The sequence below is a fragment of the Chrysemys picta genome, chromosome 3 (genome assembly GCF_011386835.1).
Source record: "Chrysemys picta bellii isolate R12L10 chromosome 3, ASM1138683v2, whole genome shotgun sequence".
NCBI lineage: Eukaryota > Metazoa > Chordata > Testudines > Emydidae > Chrysemys > Chrysemys picta.
In genome coordinates, this window is record NC_088793.1 from 162,778,394 (window position 1) to 162,795,610 (window position 17,217).

General features: G+C 45.9%; 1 protein-coding gene across 4 annotated transcripts in view; it reads right to left on the reverse strand.

Annotated features, from left to right (window-relative positions):
• The window catches only part of SPATA17 (spermatogenesis associated 17), a 175,355-nt gene that overhangs the window by 34,264 nt on the left and 123,874 nt on the right, over positions 1-17,217 (reverse strand). For 3 of the 4 annotated variants that reach the window (XM_065589431.1, XM_005288739.5, XM_005288742.5), the window contains exon 9: positions 13,488-13,623. In XM_065589431.1, the coding sequence (XP_065445503.1) occupies positions 13,488-13,623 (136 nt within the window). Of the gene's footprint in view, positions 1-638; positions 3,546-13,487; positions 13,624-17,217 lie in introns of those variants that run through there. The other variant, XM_005288740.4, reaches the window with a different exon arrangement.

The following is a 17,217-nucleotide window of genomic DNA, read 5'->3' on the forward strand; positions in this document are numbered from 1 at the left end:
GGCTTTAAACCTTAGGTCCAGCTCTAAGGCTGTGGCCGAGATGCACATGACACAGATCAGGAGAGGAATGCAAAAGTAAATTCAAGGCAGTTTTATGTTTCCCTGATCCTGGGACCATTTGCATACTAGGCTGGTCCCTGGCATAAATCAAACCATCCAAAGGGCTGCTTTATTTTATGCTAGCTGTCCAGGGTCCCAAGGGCTGGGGATTGCTGGTGCATAGATAGTTGGTGCTCCTCCTGTGCTAACGGCTAGGGGTGTGGGTATCACAGGAGCTGCTTAGGCAAGGAGAAACTTAAAAGTGACTGTAAACTAGGGTGCATCAGAGGGTCTGACTCACAATACTTATTTTGAAGGATAACACATAGCAGACAAAAATGTGGTCTACAGTGACTGTGAAAGATGGCTTTTCATAAATATCACAGACTTTACAATCACAGGGCCAGATCCTTGGTTTTGACTGAGCTGTGGTCAGGGCAAGAGGAAGAAAGGGGACTGTAAGATCTTCGGGCCAGCTAAAGACTAATTAAGTCCAATGCATAATTTGGAACAGCTGAAGGGATGCTCTAAATTACACAAGTAATAATGGTCCCACAGGGATCTGTTCTTGGCTCAACATCACTTAACATTTTTTAATATTTTTAACATTTAACATTGCAGATGACATGAAAATTGAGGGAGTGGGAAATAATGAAGAGGAGAGAACACTGATTCAGAGCTATTTAGATCACTTAAACTGAATGCAAGAAAATATTCATTTTAATATGTCTACATGTAAATGTGTACATCTAGGAACAAAGAATGTAGGCCATACTTATAGGATGGGGAACTCTATCCTGGGAAGAAGTGACTCTGAAAAAGATCTGGGGGTCGCAGTGGGTAATCAGTCTGAATTTGTCTAGCTTCCACTTCCAGCCATTGGGGATTGTGTTATACCTTTCTTTGTTCGATTAAATATTTGTTCCCCATGTAGGAACTGATAGACTGTAATCAAGATTGGATGTTTTTCTAAAAGACGTGCTCTAGGAATTATTTTGGGGAAGTTCTGTGGCCTGCGTTATAGAGGAGGTCAGACTAGAAGATCACCAGGGTCCCTTCTAGCCTTGGAAGAGCAGCATGATTTGGCAACAACCCTTTCCAATTCTGACATGTCCTCTATGTAGCCGTGGAGGCCGCTATGCTAGGGTGACCAGACAGCAAATGTGAAAAATCGGGACGGGGTGGGGGGTAATAGGAGCCTATATAAGAAAAAGACGCCAAAATCGGGACTGTCCCTATAAAATCGGGACATCTGGTCACCCTAAGCTATGCTGACTACACCACCTGGTAATTCCCCTACACTATGCTAATTTCCAACTACCCTATTAGGCCAGCTTTTCAGCTGCCTTACACTGGTTGCGAAATACAAAGCAGCTGAACTGGGCACCAAGAATTTGACCCACAAAAATTTTACAAACTCCCCTTCTTGTGTGTTTGTAACTCAAAGTGCTGCACAGCATCCAGAGCATTCCAGTGAATATGGCCTTAAAAGTTTTTTTTAAAATTAAAATGATGTAATCATTCCACAAATTTTTAACTCATTAGAGATGTCACATGGTGACATTCATTTTCTAATTATTGGGTAATCTTTGTATGATTTTTTTTATATCTAAAACAAAAAACAACTAGGAGATTTCCAGAAACAATGTTAAAAGGGAGTTAAGGTTGAGAATAAGGTTATGGGTAAAAAATATTAAATGTATTTTGTAATTATTCCAAAATACAGGCATTACAAATCCAGAATATGTGGTGTTAAGGTTAAATTTCAAAGGAATTCACACATCATAAGGTTTGGAAATGCACAGTTATGGCACCCAAACAATCTTAACTCTGTCCTGTTAGTAAGACCATGCAATAACCCTACAATTATGATTAATACATTTGTAGTTTTGGTCCCAGGCCTGATAAAACTGACTTTTAAAAACAAACATTTTTCCTCACAGAAAAAACACTAAAGAACACTATTCCCCCCACCCCAGCAATACTCCACAGACAGTGGTCTGCAGGTGCTAGGTATACATGGGGAGGGAGGAGGAGGTTGGAGGTAGATGTGGGCAGGTCAGAGGCTTGCACACTTCCAACCCCACAGAGATTTATAGGCTGTATTATATTTTCTGTTGGTACCTCTGGCCCAGTTCTAGTAATGAATCTCCAGTTAGCCATTGCGGTAGCCTGTTGGAGCCAAAGCAGTTCACAGAGCCTTTATGCAAATTGTCCTGGTGTTTTGTGAATCCATAGGGTTGCATGCCCAGCAGTTTGTTGTTAAAGAGAACAAATCCCAGTTCACTGGATCAATGCATGAGGAACTCTGCAACGGGAATGCTCAGAGTGATTTTCTTCCTGAGTCCCCTCCTGCAAGCTTTTCTGTGGCAATCCAATCCATGCTCAAGAGTTTGTTCTACAGAGTGGTGCTGTGCCTAGTAAAAAGGCCAGGATGTTTGGGCAAAGAATTTGCTTTTAAAAACCAAATGTAGTCCTGCTGTAAACAAGTATCATTACATACACTACTATATACATACATATGTATACACATTATACAAACTCACATCGGCAGTACAAATACACTTTTATTTGGGTATGTATATGTATATATATGTATGTATATATGTGTGTGTGTGTGTATATATATTTAGTTAGTGTATGCTTTTGTTCACATACTTGTGCATTTCTTTACAAGCTCAGGTGAATGCAATCATTATCATGGAAAATAAAAAAAAGGATCGTCTCTGATGAATTGTTAATGACTGTATCTACCCTGGCAAAATCTGGATCTGTAGCTCTACACCGATGGCAAAAATGATGGAAGCTGTAGTGTATACAATGCACAGGAATATTTACCACATGCTCTGTAGGTTACACAACACAGTGATAAAAATGCCTGTGTCCTGTCCACAATACAGCTTCCAGTGCTGCAACTGTCAGTGGAGCTGTACTGGTGGTGAATTACATATCCTGTTTTTTCCTAGCATACATAGGCAATGCCAGAGCAATCAGAAACACTTTTAATTTGATATTTGATTAATGCAGGCTGTACTCATAAGATATTTCCCCTTGAAAATATCTAATTATTTAATTATTTGCTGTTATTAATGGAATGAAACCATTCAAAACAAACAGCTAGAGTGGCTGTTTTGCAGCAAGCTCATAATCATCAATTCATATATGTAGAAACCTTCCTAAAATTGTATTAAGCTGGCCTGTTGAACTTGAAAGGCATATTTTATCCCAATCAATGCATAAAAGTAAAATTATCTATAACTAAGGCATGTTTCTCTGCTGTACAGTTCAGCTGTAATGATCCTCACACACTGCACTTGCACATCAATTATGATAATCATAATCACGGTCGTTAAGCCGAATGTTCATTATTATCAGGATGCTGGTGACAGCAGATTCAATCATCGGGTGCAATGGGCAGGCAGTCACAGTCCCACCCAAGTTTCTGCAGACAGCGTTGTGCCACATTAAGTCTATGATGTGTTCCACATCCCACTCGATTCCAAAAGCTGTAGACGGTAAAGGTCAACTTTATGTTCTGTGCAATATGCTTAGGTTCTCTAAATTAATTCTTTGGAGTACTTGGATATTTTATGCTTTGTAGATAATAAAATTGTATTTAGGGCCAAAATGCATGTGCAAATAATGAAACAGTGCTGCAGCCATGTTGTAATTCACCTATAATAAGGCATATGAGGAAAGATTCTATCAACAAGGAACGTCTTAAAATGTCACTTCCTGAATTTCCCGAACAAGGAAAACATTAAATGATGCCATTAAAGTAAGTTGTCTAAAATGCATATGCAAACTAACTCCAATTCGGATTAAAAGCTGTAGGATAGCATTTCTGCTTCAGTAAATATGAACATATGAGTGTTTTGACCACCAAAAAATTATAGTTGGTATATTGATTCCCAGACTGTCCAACTACATGCGACCTATCATTATAGATTAAACTCATGGTGATTGGCAGGTTCTTAATACTAAAACTGCATACTTAATATAAATACTGACTAAGATATTTCAAAGCATTTGCAAATAAATAAAAATAAAAAATAACTGAAAACAAAAAATTATAAGGCTTTAGAAGTGTGCTGTTAAAAAAGAAGTCATAAATTATTTATCAGTTTTTACAAATGTGGAAACCAAAATCAAGTAGTTATCATAACAGTTGCAATACTTCTCTTTACCTATTTGTATGCTTTCAGCGAAAAATGTAAATACAACACTATTTTTTCCCTTAACTTGGTGATGTCTTTGAAATGATCATAGAGTATGATAACAGTTTGGAGATCATTACTAAGTAGAAATAAAACTATTAAGTTCTCACAGTCACTAACAGCTGCTATGATGTTCTGAGAAAGGATGTGCTATACCCCCATCTTGTTTATTCAAGAGGAAATATAGTGAATCAATATTCACCCTAATTGTTTATTCTTTCTTCAATAGGATATCAAGTAGTTATATAGTCAGATTCTAATCTTTTTGTGATTTTTTTTTAAAGTAACAGTATACACAAACCTGTGTATAAGTCTGAGCAATTTATAATTAAATATGATGCACCCATAAAACACAAGGAAGCTAGCTTTTTGACAGATAATTTGGAACAGGCTCAACATATTTTCCATTAATACTTGAAGAGGCCATTCACCATCAAGGTGATTTCTTGGGAGGACTTGATACAACAATTTGTAGGCTTGCCCTGTCATTGGTGATCACATTTCAAGAAAAATAGTATTTTTCCCTCTCCAGTGCACTGCTGCAGTGATAGGCTGAATGCACATCCTAGCAGGGCTATCATCCTTTTATTTAGATTGTCATATAAATTGTGTTTATATACAAAGTTTGATACATTCCAAGTAGGAAAATCAATTAAGTGCTAAGAAGGAGTAATAGATTCTGAGATGAAAGATCCTTAGGCTTTCAACAGCATGAAGGTGTTTTCCATTTTGTTAAGTGTCTTCCACAGCATTTCCTGCATATATGATCATCTTGTGTACAGTATAGTTATGCACAACATAATATATATCCAAGAAATAAATGTGTAGATCACTTAAAGTGGTGATTAAAAAGAAAGAGTTCCTCTTTTAAAGGTAGTGATTATGAAAATCTGATCTTGGGCCTTTTTTGAAAGGTCCTCTTTCCCTAAAAAAGTGGTGAGGAATGGAGTTTTTAGACTCTTTCCTGATGATAATGACCAGTAAAAGCAGCAGGTAGGTCAAGAAGCTGCTCTTCTTTCCTATTAGCTCTCTGTTTTTGTAAGTGCCTCCTAATTGAAGCTTCATATTGATTTAGAATCAGTAGTTGGAAGGCTAGATGTCATATTGGGTTAATGGATATAGCTGTTCACCTCTAGAGATTTAGGTTGAAAACTGTCTAAGATCACAAGTAAAAATGAGTTTGGTGGTCTCAGCTAAGTTTCTAGCTTATATGATGTATATTATCAAGAAATGCCCAGGATTGGAAAAGCAGAATTGTTGCTGGTCTGACTTGAGAAATATCAGCAAAATGTTTGGAAAAGCTTTTCTATAACCTACTTACACTATGCCTGCTGGCTTCAACAATGCTACTTATATCTCATTTTGTTTTAACTAAATCCAGACCCCCTTTTTTTTTTTTGTAAAAGAAGGTTCAATTATTGGCCTATGTGCATTTAAGTGCAATGCAGTTTAATAAAAATAATTATGTTAAAATACCAAAGTCTTAATCTGCTGACTGTAAAAGTTGGGAAAAGAACTGCTTTTCGTTTATTAATGATCTTAATTTCCAAATCAGACATCTCGTGGAAAACACAAAGACTAATATCGATGTGAGGAACCTTATTTAAAAAATCAAGAATTCGTTTTTCCTTTTTACTCTCTCCCTTATGTTCAGTACCAAGTTGAAATGTTTGTAGGGATTACTGTTTTTAAACTGGAGCGATGGCAGGGGACAGAGAGCAAGCATATCCTTAACGGACTGAAGGCTAGCTAGCTACAGTATTATCACTGTAGTTGTAGACAAAAGAGGAATATGATTCTTTCTTTAGAGAAGCTTTGCTGGAGTAGAGGAGAAAAGCAATAAAAAAATTCGGGGTTCTTTACACTTAGCAACATATTTACATAGGAGACAGATTTTGTAGGCTTGGATGTACACTTACAGGGAAAACATGCTTGAAAACTGTGATTAAACATGTTTTAATACTGTTACCACTGACGCTATTTAAAGAGCTGATATGAACATGATATGTATACTGTTAAAACATTTAAAAAGAGAACATTTTCTAATTCATTTTAATTGCATCCTCACTGACCCTCTAAACTGTGTAAATGTCCAGAAGACCGATTCTTCTAAACTCAGGTACAAAGAAGTCCCATTAACTAATCAGGCCCTGGTTTAGCAGAAATTGGTGTGTGATAAAAGACGGTTACTCACCGTTGTAACTGTTGTTCTTCGAGATGTGTTGCTCATATCCATTCCATTAGGTGTGTGCGCGCCGCGTGCACGATCGTCGGAAGATTTTTACCCTAGCAACACCGGCGGGTCGGCTGTGGAGCCCCCTAGAGTGGCGCCTTCATGGCGCTGAATATATACCCCAGCCGACCCGGCGCCCCCTCAGTTCCTTCTTGCCGGCTACTCCGACAGTGGGGACGGGGGGCGGGTTTGGAATGGATATGAGCAACACATCTCGAAGAACAACAGTTACAACGGTGAGTAACCGTCTTTTCTTCTTCGAGTGCTTGCTCATATCCATTCCATTAGGTGACTCCCAAGCCCAACTTAGGTGGTGGGGTCGGAGTGAGACATTGCTGTGTGCAAAACCGCTGATCCGAAAGCAGCATCGTCCCTGGACTGCTGCACTAGTGCATAGTGAGCTGTAAACGTGTGGACTGATGACCAAACCGCCGCTCTACAAATGTCCTGGATCGGAACTTGCGCCAGGAAAGCAGTCGAGGAAGCTTGGGCCCTCGTGGAGTGAGCGGTGAGGTGCGGTGCTGAGATACCTGCCAGGTCATAGCAAGTCCGGATGCAAGACGTAATCCAGGAGGATAGGCGTGAGGAGACCGGTGAGCCTTTCATTCGGTCGGCCACTGCAACGAAGAGTTGCGTCGTCTTTCTAAAGTGCCTTGTGCGGTCAATATAGAAGGCCAGGGCTCTGCGTACGTCCAGAGAATGCAAACGTTGATCCTGGCGAGTAGCATGTGGTTTAGGATGAAAGACCGGGAGAAATATATCCTGGTTGATATGAAAAGGAGAAACCACCTTAGGGAGAAAGGCAGGATGTGGACGAAGCTGCACTTTATCCTTATGGAAAACTGTGTAAGGGGGCTCGGATGTAAGCGCCCTGAGTTCAGAAACGCGCCTTGCTGAGGTGATGGCTACGAGGAAGGCTGTCTTCCAGGATAGGTACAGAAGTGAACAGGTGGCCAGTGGCTCGAATGGAGGACCTGTGAGCTTGGAGAGAACCAGGTTGAGGTCCCACGTCGGAACGGGCTGACGTTGTTGTGGGTACATCCGGTCTAAGCCCTTGAGAAATCTAACGACCATCGGGTTAGAGAATACCGAGGACGCGAGTTCCCCTGGGTGAAAGGCCGATATAGCGGCCAGGTGAACTCTAATTGAAGATATCGCCAACCCCTGCTGTTTTAGGGAGAGGAGATATTCCAAAATGAGAGGAATAGGTGCCTGCAACGGTGACGTGGCTCGTTGTTCGCACCAACAGGAGAACCGCTTCCACTTGGCCAGGTACGTGGACCGTGTTGAGGGCTTCCTACTGCTCAGCAGAATCTGTTGGACAGAGTGCGAACATTGCTGCTCTGCCTGGGTGAACCATGGAGCAGCCACGCCGTGAGGTGGAGTGATTGCAGGTCGGGGTGACGCAGGCGACCGTGGTCCTGAGAGATGAGATCCGGGCACAATGGAAGCGGGATCGGTGTCCGAACCGAGAGTTCCAACAGCGTGGTGTACCAATGTTGTCTCGGCCACGCTGGGGCGATCAGAATCACCTGTGCCTGGTCTCTGCGCAATTTGAGCAGTACCTTGTGGACCAGAGGAAACGGAGGGAAGGCATAAAACAGGTGGTCCTTCCAGGGAAGGAGAAACGCATCCGAGAGGGAGCCGGGAGCTCGACCTTGCAGGGAGCAGAACACGTGGCACTTCCTGTTGTCTCGAGATGCAAACAGGTCTATCTGGGGAAACCCCCACTTCTGGAAAACGGAATGTATGATGTCCGGACGGATAGACCACTCGTGTGTTTGAAAGGACCTGCTGAGTCGGTCCGCCAGAGTGTTCTGGACTCCAGGGAGGAACGATGCCGTGAGATGGATTGAGTGGGCGATGCAGAAGTCCCACAGGCGAATGGCCTCTTGGCATAGAATTGACGAACGTGCTCCTCCTTGCTTGTTGATGTAAAACATGGCCGTGGTGTTGTCGATGAGAACTAACACACAGCGGCCACGTAGGAGATTGAGAAATGCCTGGCACGCCAGGCGCACCGCCATCAGTTCCCGAACATTGATGTGCAGGGCTATCTGGGGTGCAGTCCACAGGCCCTGGGTATGGTGTTCGTTGAGATGGGCGCCCCAACCCAAGGATGAAGCGTCTGTGACCAGGTGCAGAGAGGGTTGTGGGGCGTGAAACGGCATCCCTTCGCAAACCACCTTGTGGTCTAGCCACCATGTGAGGGAGGTCAGGACCGAGTTCGGGACCGTGACCGCCATGTTCAGGCTGTCCCGATATGGGCGGTATATTGATGACACCCAGGTCTGGAGTGGGCGAAGCCGAAGTCTGGCATGCCTGGTTACGTACGTGCAGGAAGCCATGTGACCCAGCAGGGTAAGGCACGACCTCACCGTGGTAGTTGGGAAGGCCTTGAGTCCTTGAATGAGGCTCGTGATGGTGCAAAAGCGATTGTCTGGCAGGATGGCTTGTGCACGTCTGGAGTCTAGAACCGCGCCGATGAATTCTATTCTCTGGGTAGGTTCTAGAGTGGATTTGTCCTTGTTGAGTAGGATGCCCAACTCGTTGAATGTGTGCACTATTATGTGGACGTGAGCTCGAACTTGCTCTTTGGTGCGACCGCGTACCAGCCAGTCGTCTAGGTACGGGAACACCTGTATCCCTTGCCGACGAAGGTACGCTGCCACGACAGCCATACATTTCGTGAACACCCTTGGGGCCGAGGATAGGCCGAAGGGAAGGACTGCAAATTGGTAGTGCACCTTGCTTACCACAAACCGCAGGAAGCGTCTGTGAGGCGGGTAAATTGCTATGTGAAAGTATGCATCTTTCATGTCGAGGGCGGCGAACCAGTCTCCAGGATCGAGGGAAGGGATAATGGTCCCCAAAGAGACCATGCGGAACTTCAACTTTACTACGAATTTGTTGAGTCCGCGCAAGTCCAAGATGGGTCGCAGACCTCCTTTGGACTTGGGAATGAGGAAGTAACGGGAATAGAATCCCCTGCCCCTTAACTCCACTGGAACCTCCTCTATGGCCCCCATAGTAAGGAGCGTGGAAACTTCCTGTATAAGAAGTTGCTCGTGAGAAGGGTCCCTGAAGAGGGACGGGAAAAAAGGGGGGGAGGAGGGGGGAATTGAGGAAAACTGGATAGCATATCCCCTGTCCACAGTGCGAAGGACCCAACGGTCCGAAGTTATAAGGGACCAGGCATGGTGGAAATGGGAAAGGCGATCCCGAAAGGATGGGGCTGGATCCTGTGGGATGACTGGGGCGCCGTCCTCGACCGCACCTTCAAAAGTTCTGCCTGGGGCCTGAAGGTGGTCTAGGTGGCCCCTGGTTCTGACCAGGTTGAGGGCCGGTCCACCTTCTTCTACCACCTCGCCCTCGCCTCCGGGTCGAGTCCTGTCTCTGACGAGGCGGGGGGGGGGGGGGTAGAAGCGCTGAGGCTGCGGTCTAAATGGCCTGCGCTGAGGGCCCACAACATGCATCCCCAAGGAACGCATGATCGTCCTGGAGTCCTTGAGGCTCTGCAGGCGAGAGTCCGTCTTTTCTGAAAACAACCCTTGTCCTTCAAAGGGCAGATCCTGCAGGGTTTGCTGCAGTTCCTGAGGCAGACCCGAAACCTGGAGCCAGGAGATCCTCCGCATAGCGATGCCTGAGGCCAGGGTTCTCGCAGCAGAGTCCGCTATGTCTAAGGAGGCCTGTAAGGAGGTCCGAGCCACCTTCTTACCCTCCTCCACCAGGGCTCCAAACTCCTCCCTGGACTCTTGGGGAACCAACTCCTTGAACTTCCCCATAGAGTTCCAGGAGTTAAAGCTATAGCGGCTCAAGAGCGCCTGTTGATTAGCCGCTCTAAGTTGCAGCCCTCCGGCTGAGTAAACTTTACGGCCGAATAAATCGAGGCGCTTAGCCTCTTTCGATTTGGGCGCTGCGGCCTGCTGACCGTGGCGCTCCCTTGCGTTCACTGAAGCCACCACCAGTGAACACGGCTGGGGGTGGGTATACAAGTACCCGTAGTCTTTAGACGGGACAAAGTATTTCCTTTCCACCCCTCTCGCTGTGGGTGGGATAGAGGCAGGAGTCTGCCATATCGTAGATACATTGGCTTGTATCGTGCGGATCAGGGGTAACGCCACCCTCGATGGGGCATCCGCTCCGAGGATATTCACGATGGGGTCGTGCACCTCCACTATCTCCTCCGCCTGCAGGTCCATATTACGGGCCATCCTACGCAGAAGATCTTGGTGAGCCCGAAGATCTATTGGAGGTGGACCTGTGCACGATGTGCCCGCCACTGCCTCATCCGGAGAGGAAGAGGAAGATGCCTCCGGTGGAACAGGATCCAAGGGAGGGTCCTGGTCTCCCTGCTCCTGGGCCGGAGCATCACCTGCGCTTGAGTCCAGGGCGTCAGGTGGTGCGGACACGGAAGCCTCCATGCCCCCTGGCGGAGGCCGAGAGATGGTGGACTCCGGGGCCCTTCTAACAGAGTGACCGGAGCGAGAGGTCGAAGCAACTGGAGCCCCTTGCGCCTGATGGTACGCCCACGGGGTCCAAAACGACCAGTGAGATGGGCCATGAGAATGGTCCTCTGTTATGTTCTGCCAATGGCCCAAGTCCTGTTCCTCGGCTTGCCCCTGAGGGGGGTATGCCGATCTCGAGAGGTCCTCCGAGGAGCGAGACCCCGATCTCGATGGCCATGGCGGTGCCGAGAGCGTCGAGACGATTCCCGTGGGCTGCGGTGCCGCACGGTGCCGGTCTGGAGATGATCTATCTCCACGCGGTGCCGGCGATCGGTGCCGGGACCGCGACCGGTGCCGATGACCTCGTCGGTGCCGGGAGTCGGATCTGGACCTCGACGAGGACCTGGAGTATGCCCGGTACCGGGAGCGGCCTCTCGACGTCGAGCGTCGACTGTAGCGGTGCCGAGAACTACGTCTCGACGTTGATCGGTGCTGACGATCATAGCGGTGCCGAGACGTAGAGCGGTGCCGCGGAGAAGATCTTGGCCGCGAGTACGACCGGTGCCGAGGTGATATTCGGTGCCGGGACTGCGAGCGGCGTGGGGACCTGCTTCGGGACCTGGATCGGTGCCGAGGTTCCAGCCCTTGCGATGGAGGGCGCATCAAGGCAGGTTTCCCCCTCGACTGGACCGGGCGAGGCAACGGTGCCGTCGGTGCCGGTGGTTGAGGCGGTGCCGGCTCCGTGAGAGCTATTAAGTCTCTCGCCGCCGCGAAGGTCTCTGGCGTCGACGGGAGGCACTGTATCACCGCCGGCCTCGGTGGAGACGCCGTCTGCACCGGACTCAACGGCCTCGGCGCCGGAGTCGACGGTGCTGGAGGCACCTGTTTCCGGTGCTCCACCGGCGTACGCGGCTCTACCCCCGGCACTGGGGGAGCCAGCGTCTTCGGCACGGAGGTCCCCGTCTTATGGGCTTTCTTATGCCCTGGGGATAATGACCGGCGCCGAGGCACTTGCTGTGCTTGCGGTGCCGACGGGGTCCGGTGCCGGGAAGGCTCATCTGACGCCACTCGCGTGGTCGTCATGGCCGGTGCCGCCGGGGCACTGCGCACCGAGGCGCTAGGTGCCGGGGCCTGACTTGTAGATGGAGCGTCCGGACTAAGTGCCACCTCCATCAGGAGTTGCCGGAGCCGAAAGTCCCGCTCCTTCTTGGTCCTTGGTCTGAAGGCCTTACAGATCTTGCACTTATCTGTTTGATGGGACTCTCCCAGGCACTTCAGACAGGAGTCGTGCGGGTCGCTCGTGGGCATAGGCTTAGCGCAGGAGGCGCACAGCTTGAAGCCGGGAGCGTTGGGCATGAGCCTGGCCCCGCGGCCGGGGGAGAAAGGGGGAGACGACCCCCTTAATCCCCTGAACTATTATAACAACTAGACAACTTTTAAAACTATTTAACTATAAACACTAGGACTATAACTATAACTATAACTGCGAATAACGAACTAAGCTAGGGAGAGTGGAGAACAGCTAAGCAGCGCTCCACAGTTCCAACGACCGTCAGGGGCGGTAAGAAGGAACTGAGGGGGCGCCGGGTCGGCTGGGGTATATATTCAGCGCCATGAAGGCGCCACTCTAGGGGGCTCCACAGCCGACCCGCCGGTGTTGCTAGGGTAAAAATCTTCCGACGATCGTGCACGCGGCGCGCACACACCTAATGGAATGGATATGAGCAAGCACTCGAAGAAGAACTTAGTTTTCTTTCATCCACTTTAACCTAAGTCCACTGGGAGGTTACATAAATTCAGAATCCTTTGCTTCCCAAAACTGACAAGAACTTACAAAACCGCCAAGAAGCAATTGTTCAATTGTCTTTTTTCCATTTCATGCTTTGTGACTGATGCTCTACATGACTGAAGCTTTTAAACTTTTGACATCCTATCCTGTATTGAATTCCTTCTATTGAACTTATATTATACTGTTAAAAGTTTTGAGAAACATCACATCCTATTGTGTCAGGAATTAGAAAGACTTGAGATGGTTTTTGACAAATTAGAGAATGATGAAAATATCTATGGAAACTATAGCTCTTTGCTCATTTTTAAAACTGAGCAGAAAATGGAAGAAGAAAAGCATTTGTTAATATTTCAATTTTTTGTTGAGATTTTCAGTAGTATTCACTATGTGTTTCATATTTATTCTTCTACCAGATCAGAAAAAGCAGTTCATAAAACAGGATATCTTTTGCACATACTGCAAGTAAAGTGGTATATTCCCCCCAATATTCCATAAAGTGCGAAGCACCGGCTGGGAGGTGCTGAGTGCCCTTATCCTCAATTGACTTCAAAGAGAGTTGAAAAAGCTCAGTATCTTGTAGAATCTGGCCTTTAAAGATTAAATCCATTATACTACTTGAAGTCCTGAATCAATGCCCATCAGAGTTATTGGAAATGTTCCCATTGAATTCAATGAATTTTGGACCAGGCCCAATGCTTTCTGATTTTAATAAAATAACAATCTAGAAATCTATCACTTTGCTGAATATTACAGTGACTCACCTTGTTTGCTACCCATTTCTCATGATGTTCTTCTCGGAAATGTTTAATTCCATAAGTCATTTGGCCATATTTACTTGATGTATGAATTAATGGGTCATACTCCTGGTTTTTATGACATGAAGAAAATGGCAAAAATCTGAAAGATAAAAACATCTGTATATTTATTACTACTTTACTATGGTTGCAGTAGGTAGTATTTTAAATCAGAGGAATAAATGCTGTGAGATATGAGCAGAATATATACCCAACAAACTTTCCACTAACTTGTTCATCTCCTCCTCTCAGTGTTGCAATAGAACTAATGCATTTTCTCTCCCAGGCTCTTCGCTTTTTGAAAGAAGTGGTGCCACATTAGAGAATCATCCAGTTATGATATGATGGAATGGAAACTTTTAGGTGAAGATGCAACTTTGGTTCATTTGCATAACCAGGTGATTGCCTGGATGATTACCAACCACTGTATTTAAACTGTAGCTTATTTTAGAAATTACATTCCAAACCCTGAGGGCCCAATTCAGCTACTCTTACTCACTCTGAGTAGTAACATGCTACACTAATAGTCACATTAATTATAATGTATTTGTAGACCATAGATTAAAAAAATGTCTGTTGCTTTTGATAAAATCACCAATGGTGCATCTTAATCACAAGATTGCTTAATTGTATTGAACAGTAATAGTTAAGGGCATAATTCTGCCACCATTAATAATATTGAGGGGATCTCCCTGATAGGGGAGCCATGCTGCCAGTGCCTGGGGCTACAAGGGGCACAAGTCTGACATGGAGGGAGAGGGCTTTAATATAGATGGCCCTAACCTCCCACGGGCATTTGCAGGTTTTCTAGACAGGTCCCACAGTCTGTTGTGCAGAGGCATGTGGTAAGGGGAGCCTCACAAAGATTTCCTATTCCTAAATCCCCTGCCATACATTTCATCATAGGAGCAAATGATCTGGTTCAGATTTATCACATTTTAATATAGATTAAAATCCTGAGATATGCCATTGCTGGTGTTCTGAAAAGCAGCAGGTATTCTTTATTCTGTGTTAGGGTAGTTAATTGATTAGATTGCTAGAATTAAAAGCATGTGTTTCAGACGTTTAGAACATTATTTTGCCTGAGCTGTCATGAGGATAGTGTAGCTAATTTTAAAAATTTGAAAAGAAAGTTGGGAGTTTATGTGAAGGCCATAGTCCCCATGAGATTTGGATTGTTAAAACAAGGAGTTTGATAAATGTGGGATGTGACCAACTTGTCTCAGCAGCACCTCCTTGTGACCCAACAGGGCACAACTCACCCCACTGTGGGTCCCCAACAGTTGGGTGTTGCCCCTCACAGATCCAGTGCTGGGCTGCCTTAATCTTCTGGCTATTGTACACCTGAGTCCTACATCTTCTGGGGTGTTAAAGTCCAAAACAAAAAAAAGGAAAACAGTGAACTTATAAATTAGGATTGCCCATGGATTTGTCAGCAGGACTCCACCGTATTGGTCCAGGCTTGTCTCTGTGCAGCTAGCTCCTTTTATCAGCCTTCCTGGGCCTATTCATTCCGTCCATAAAATAAGCTGCCTCAGGCGCTGGGCTGGAATGAGGCTTACCTCATCAAGGAAGTAGTAGAGCCCTGTTCTCCTTACTGGTCTGTCCTGAACTGGACTAGGTCTCCTTTTCACTCCCCCCTTCACTCCTGACATTGGCTAAAGGTGTAGTGAGGTGGGGTCAGCTGGGTCCACAGGCTCTCCTTAGACTTCTCGTTGCCAGGGTGGGGCCTGTCTGCCCCCTCACACACCTTTCCCTCCCCTGCCAGCTCCCCTCCCTCACCAGCTCCCCTCCATCCTGAAACAAAAAGTCTGCATTTCAATCAGCAGTCCTAGCCCTCTGCTGGATCTGAAATGAGAAGGGCTGGAGAGACAGGTACCACCTCATCAGTCAGGGGCTGGTGTCTTTCTGTGAATAGATGAACTTATTGCTAGGAGGTAATATGTGAGTGCCTCCATGGCCCATTTCACAACTAAGCCCGCTTTTTCTTCACTATCATGGTGAGTAGGCTTTTTCTCTTGGGAACAGTTTTTGGCTTAGGTAGAGGATAGGATATGAATTAGCAGGGAGTGTTGTAGGCAAGACATGAGAAGTAATTCTTCCACTCTTCTTTGCTTTAGCCTCAACTGGAGTATTGTGTCCAGTTCTGGGTGCCACATTTCAGGACAAATTGGAGAGAGTCCAGAGAAGAGCAACAAAAATGATTAAAGGTCTAGAAAACATGACCTATGAGGGAAGATTGAAAAAATTTGATTTGTTTAGTCGGGAAAAGAGAAGACTGAGAGGGGACATGTTTTCAAGTATGTAAAAGGTTGTTACAAGGAGGAGGAAGAAAAATTGTTTTTCTTAACCTCTGAGGATTGGACAAGAAGCAATGGGCTTAAATTGCAGCAATGAGGTTTAGGTTGGACATTAGGAAAAACTTCCTAACTGTCAGGGCAGTTAAGCACTGGAATAAATTGCCTAGGGAAGTTGTGGAATCTCCATCATTGGAGACTTTTAAGAGCAGGTTAGACAAACACCTGTCAGGAATGGTCTAGATAATTAATTCTGCCATGAATGCAGGGGACTGGACTAGATGACCTCTCAAGATCCCTTTCAGTTCTATGATTCTACGTCCTGCTGTTGATTGTCTGGGACAAGACTGCTCCCAACCCGACTTCAGAGGAATCAGTCTGTAGAAGAAATTCCTTGTTGAAATCTGGGCTGTATGAGGTGAACTCTCTGCAGAGGTGAGCATTTAGGATCTGAAAGGATTTCTCACAGCCTTCCATCCTGTGAGAAAGCCAATAATTTTTTTTTGAGCTACTGTCTTTGAGCAGATTGGTGAGGGAGGCCACAATGGATAAGAATCCCAGTACAAACCAGCTATAGTATCCTGCCATTCCCAGAAACCAGTGCACCTGCTTCTTTGAAGTTATAGTAGGGCAGGTCCTTAAGGCCTGGACCTTGTCCACCAGAGGCTGTACCTGACCCTTCACCAAGGTATACCTCAGGTAGGTTGTCTCATCTTTGTGCATGCCACATTTGGCAGGGTTTGCCATTAGTCTGGCACTGGAATACAGCAGCTATCTGTGTCAGGTGATCCTCCCAGTGCCAGCTATTGATCACAACATCACTGAGGTAGGTGGTGACACAACTACTGTGGGGCTGGAGAACTTGATTCAGTAACCATTGAAAAGTTGCTGGAGCCTTTTGTAAGCCAAATGGCATAGTCCAGAACTGATAAAGCCAAAAGGATGGCAAAGCCCATTTTTCTTCAAGACTTTGGCAGGAATTTGCCAGTATCTTTTGGTAAGATCCAGGGTGGTAATATTTGGCCCAGCTGGTCTAGCAGCTCATGAACACACGGCATGGATTATGCATCAACTTTTGATATGGCATTGACTCTTCTAACATCAGAGCAAAATCAGGTGGTCTCGTCTGGCTTAGGGACCAATGCTATTGGACTTCTCCAGTCACTACAGGATTCCTAAAGTCCCTCTTTACTGGTATTTACTGATTTTTCCTTGAAAAAGCCAATTTTGGGTTTAACCAATTTTAACCTGGATTTTGGCCATTTTTCACAGAGGAAGTGAATGGAGCCATACTGAAGGCCAGCAGTGGGAGCAGGGGGCTCTGCCTGGCAATGGAGCCAGTGCTCACAGGTTGAAGCATTTCACTCCCCTCCTGACTCCATCCCTACAGCGTGATCCCC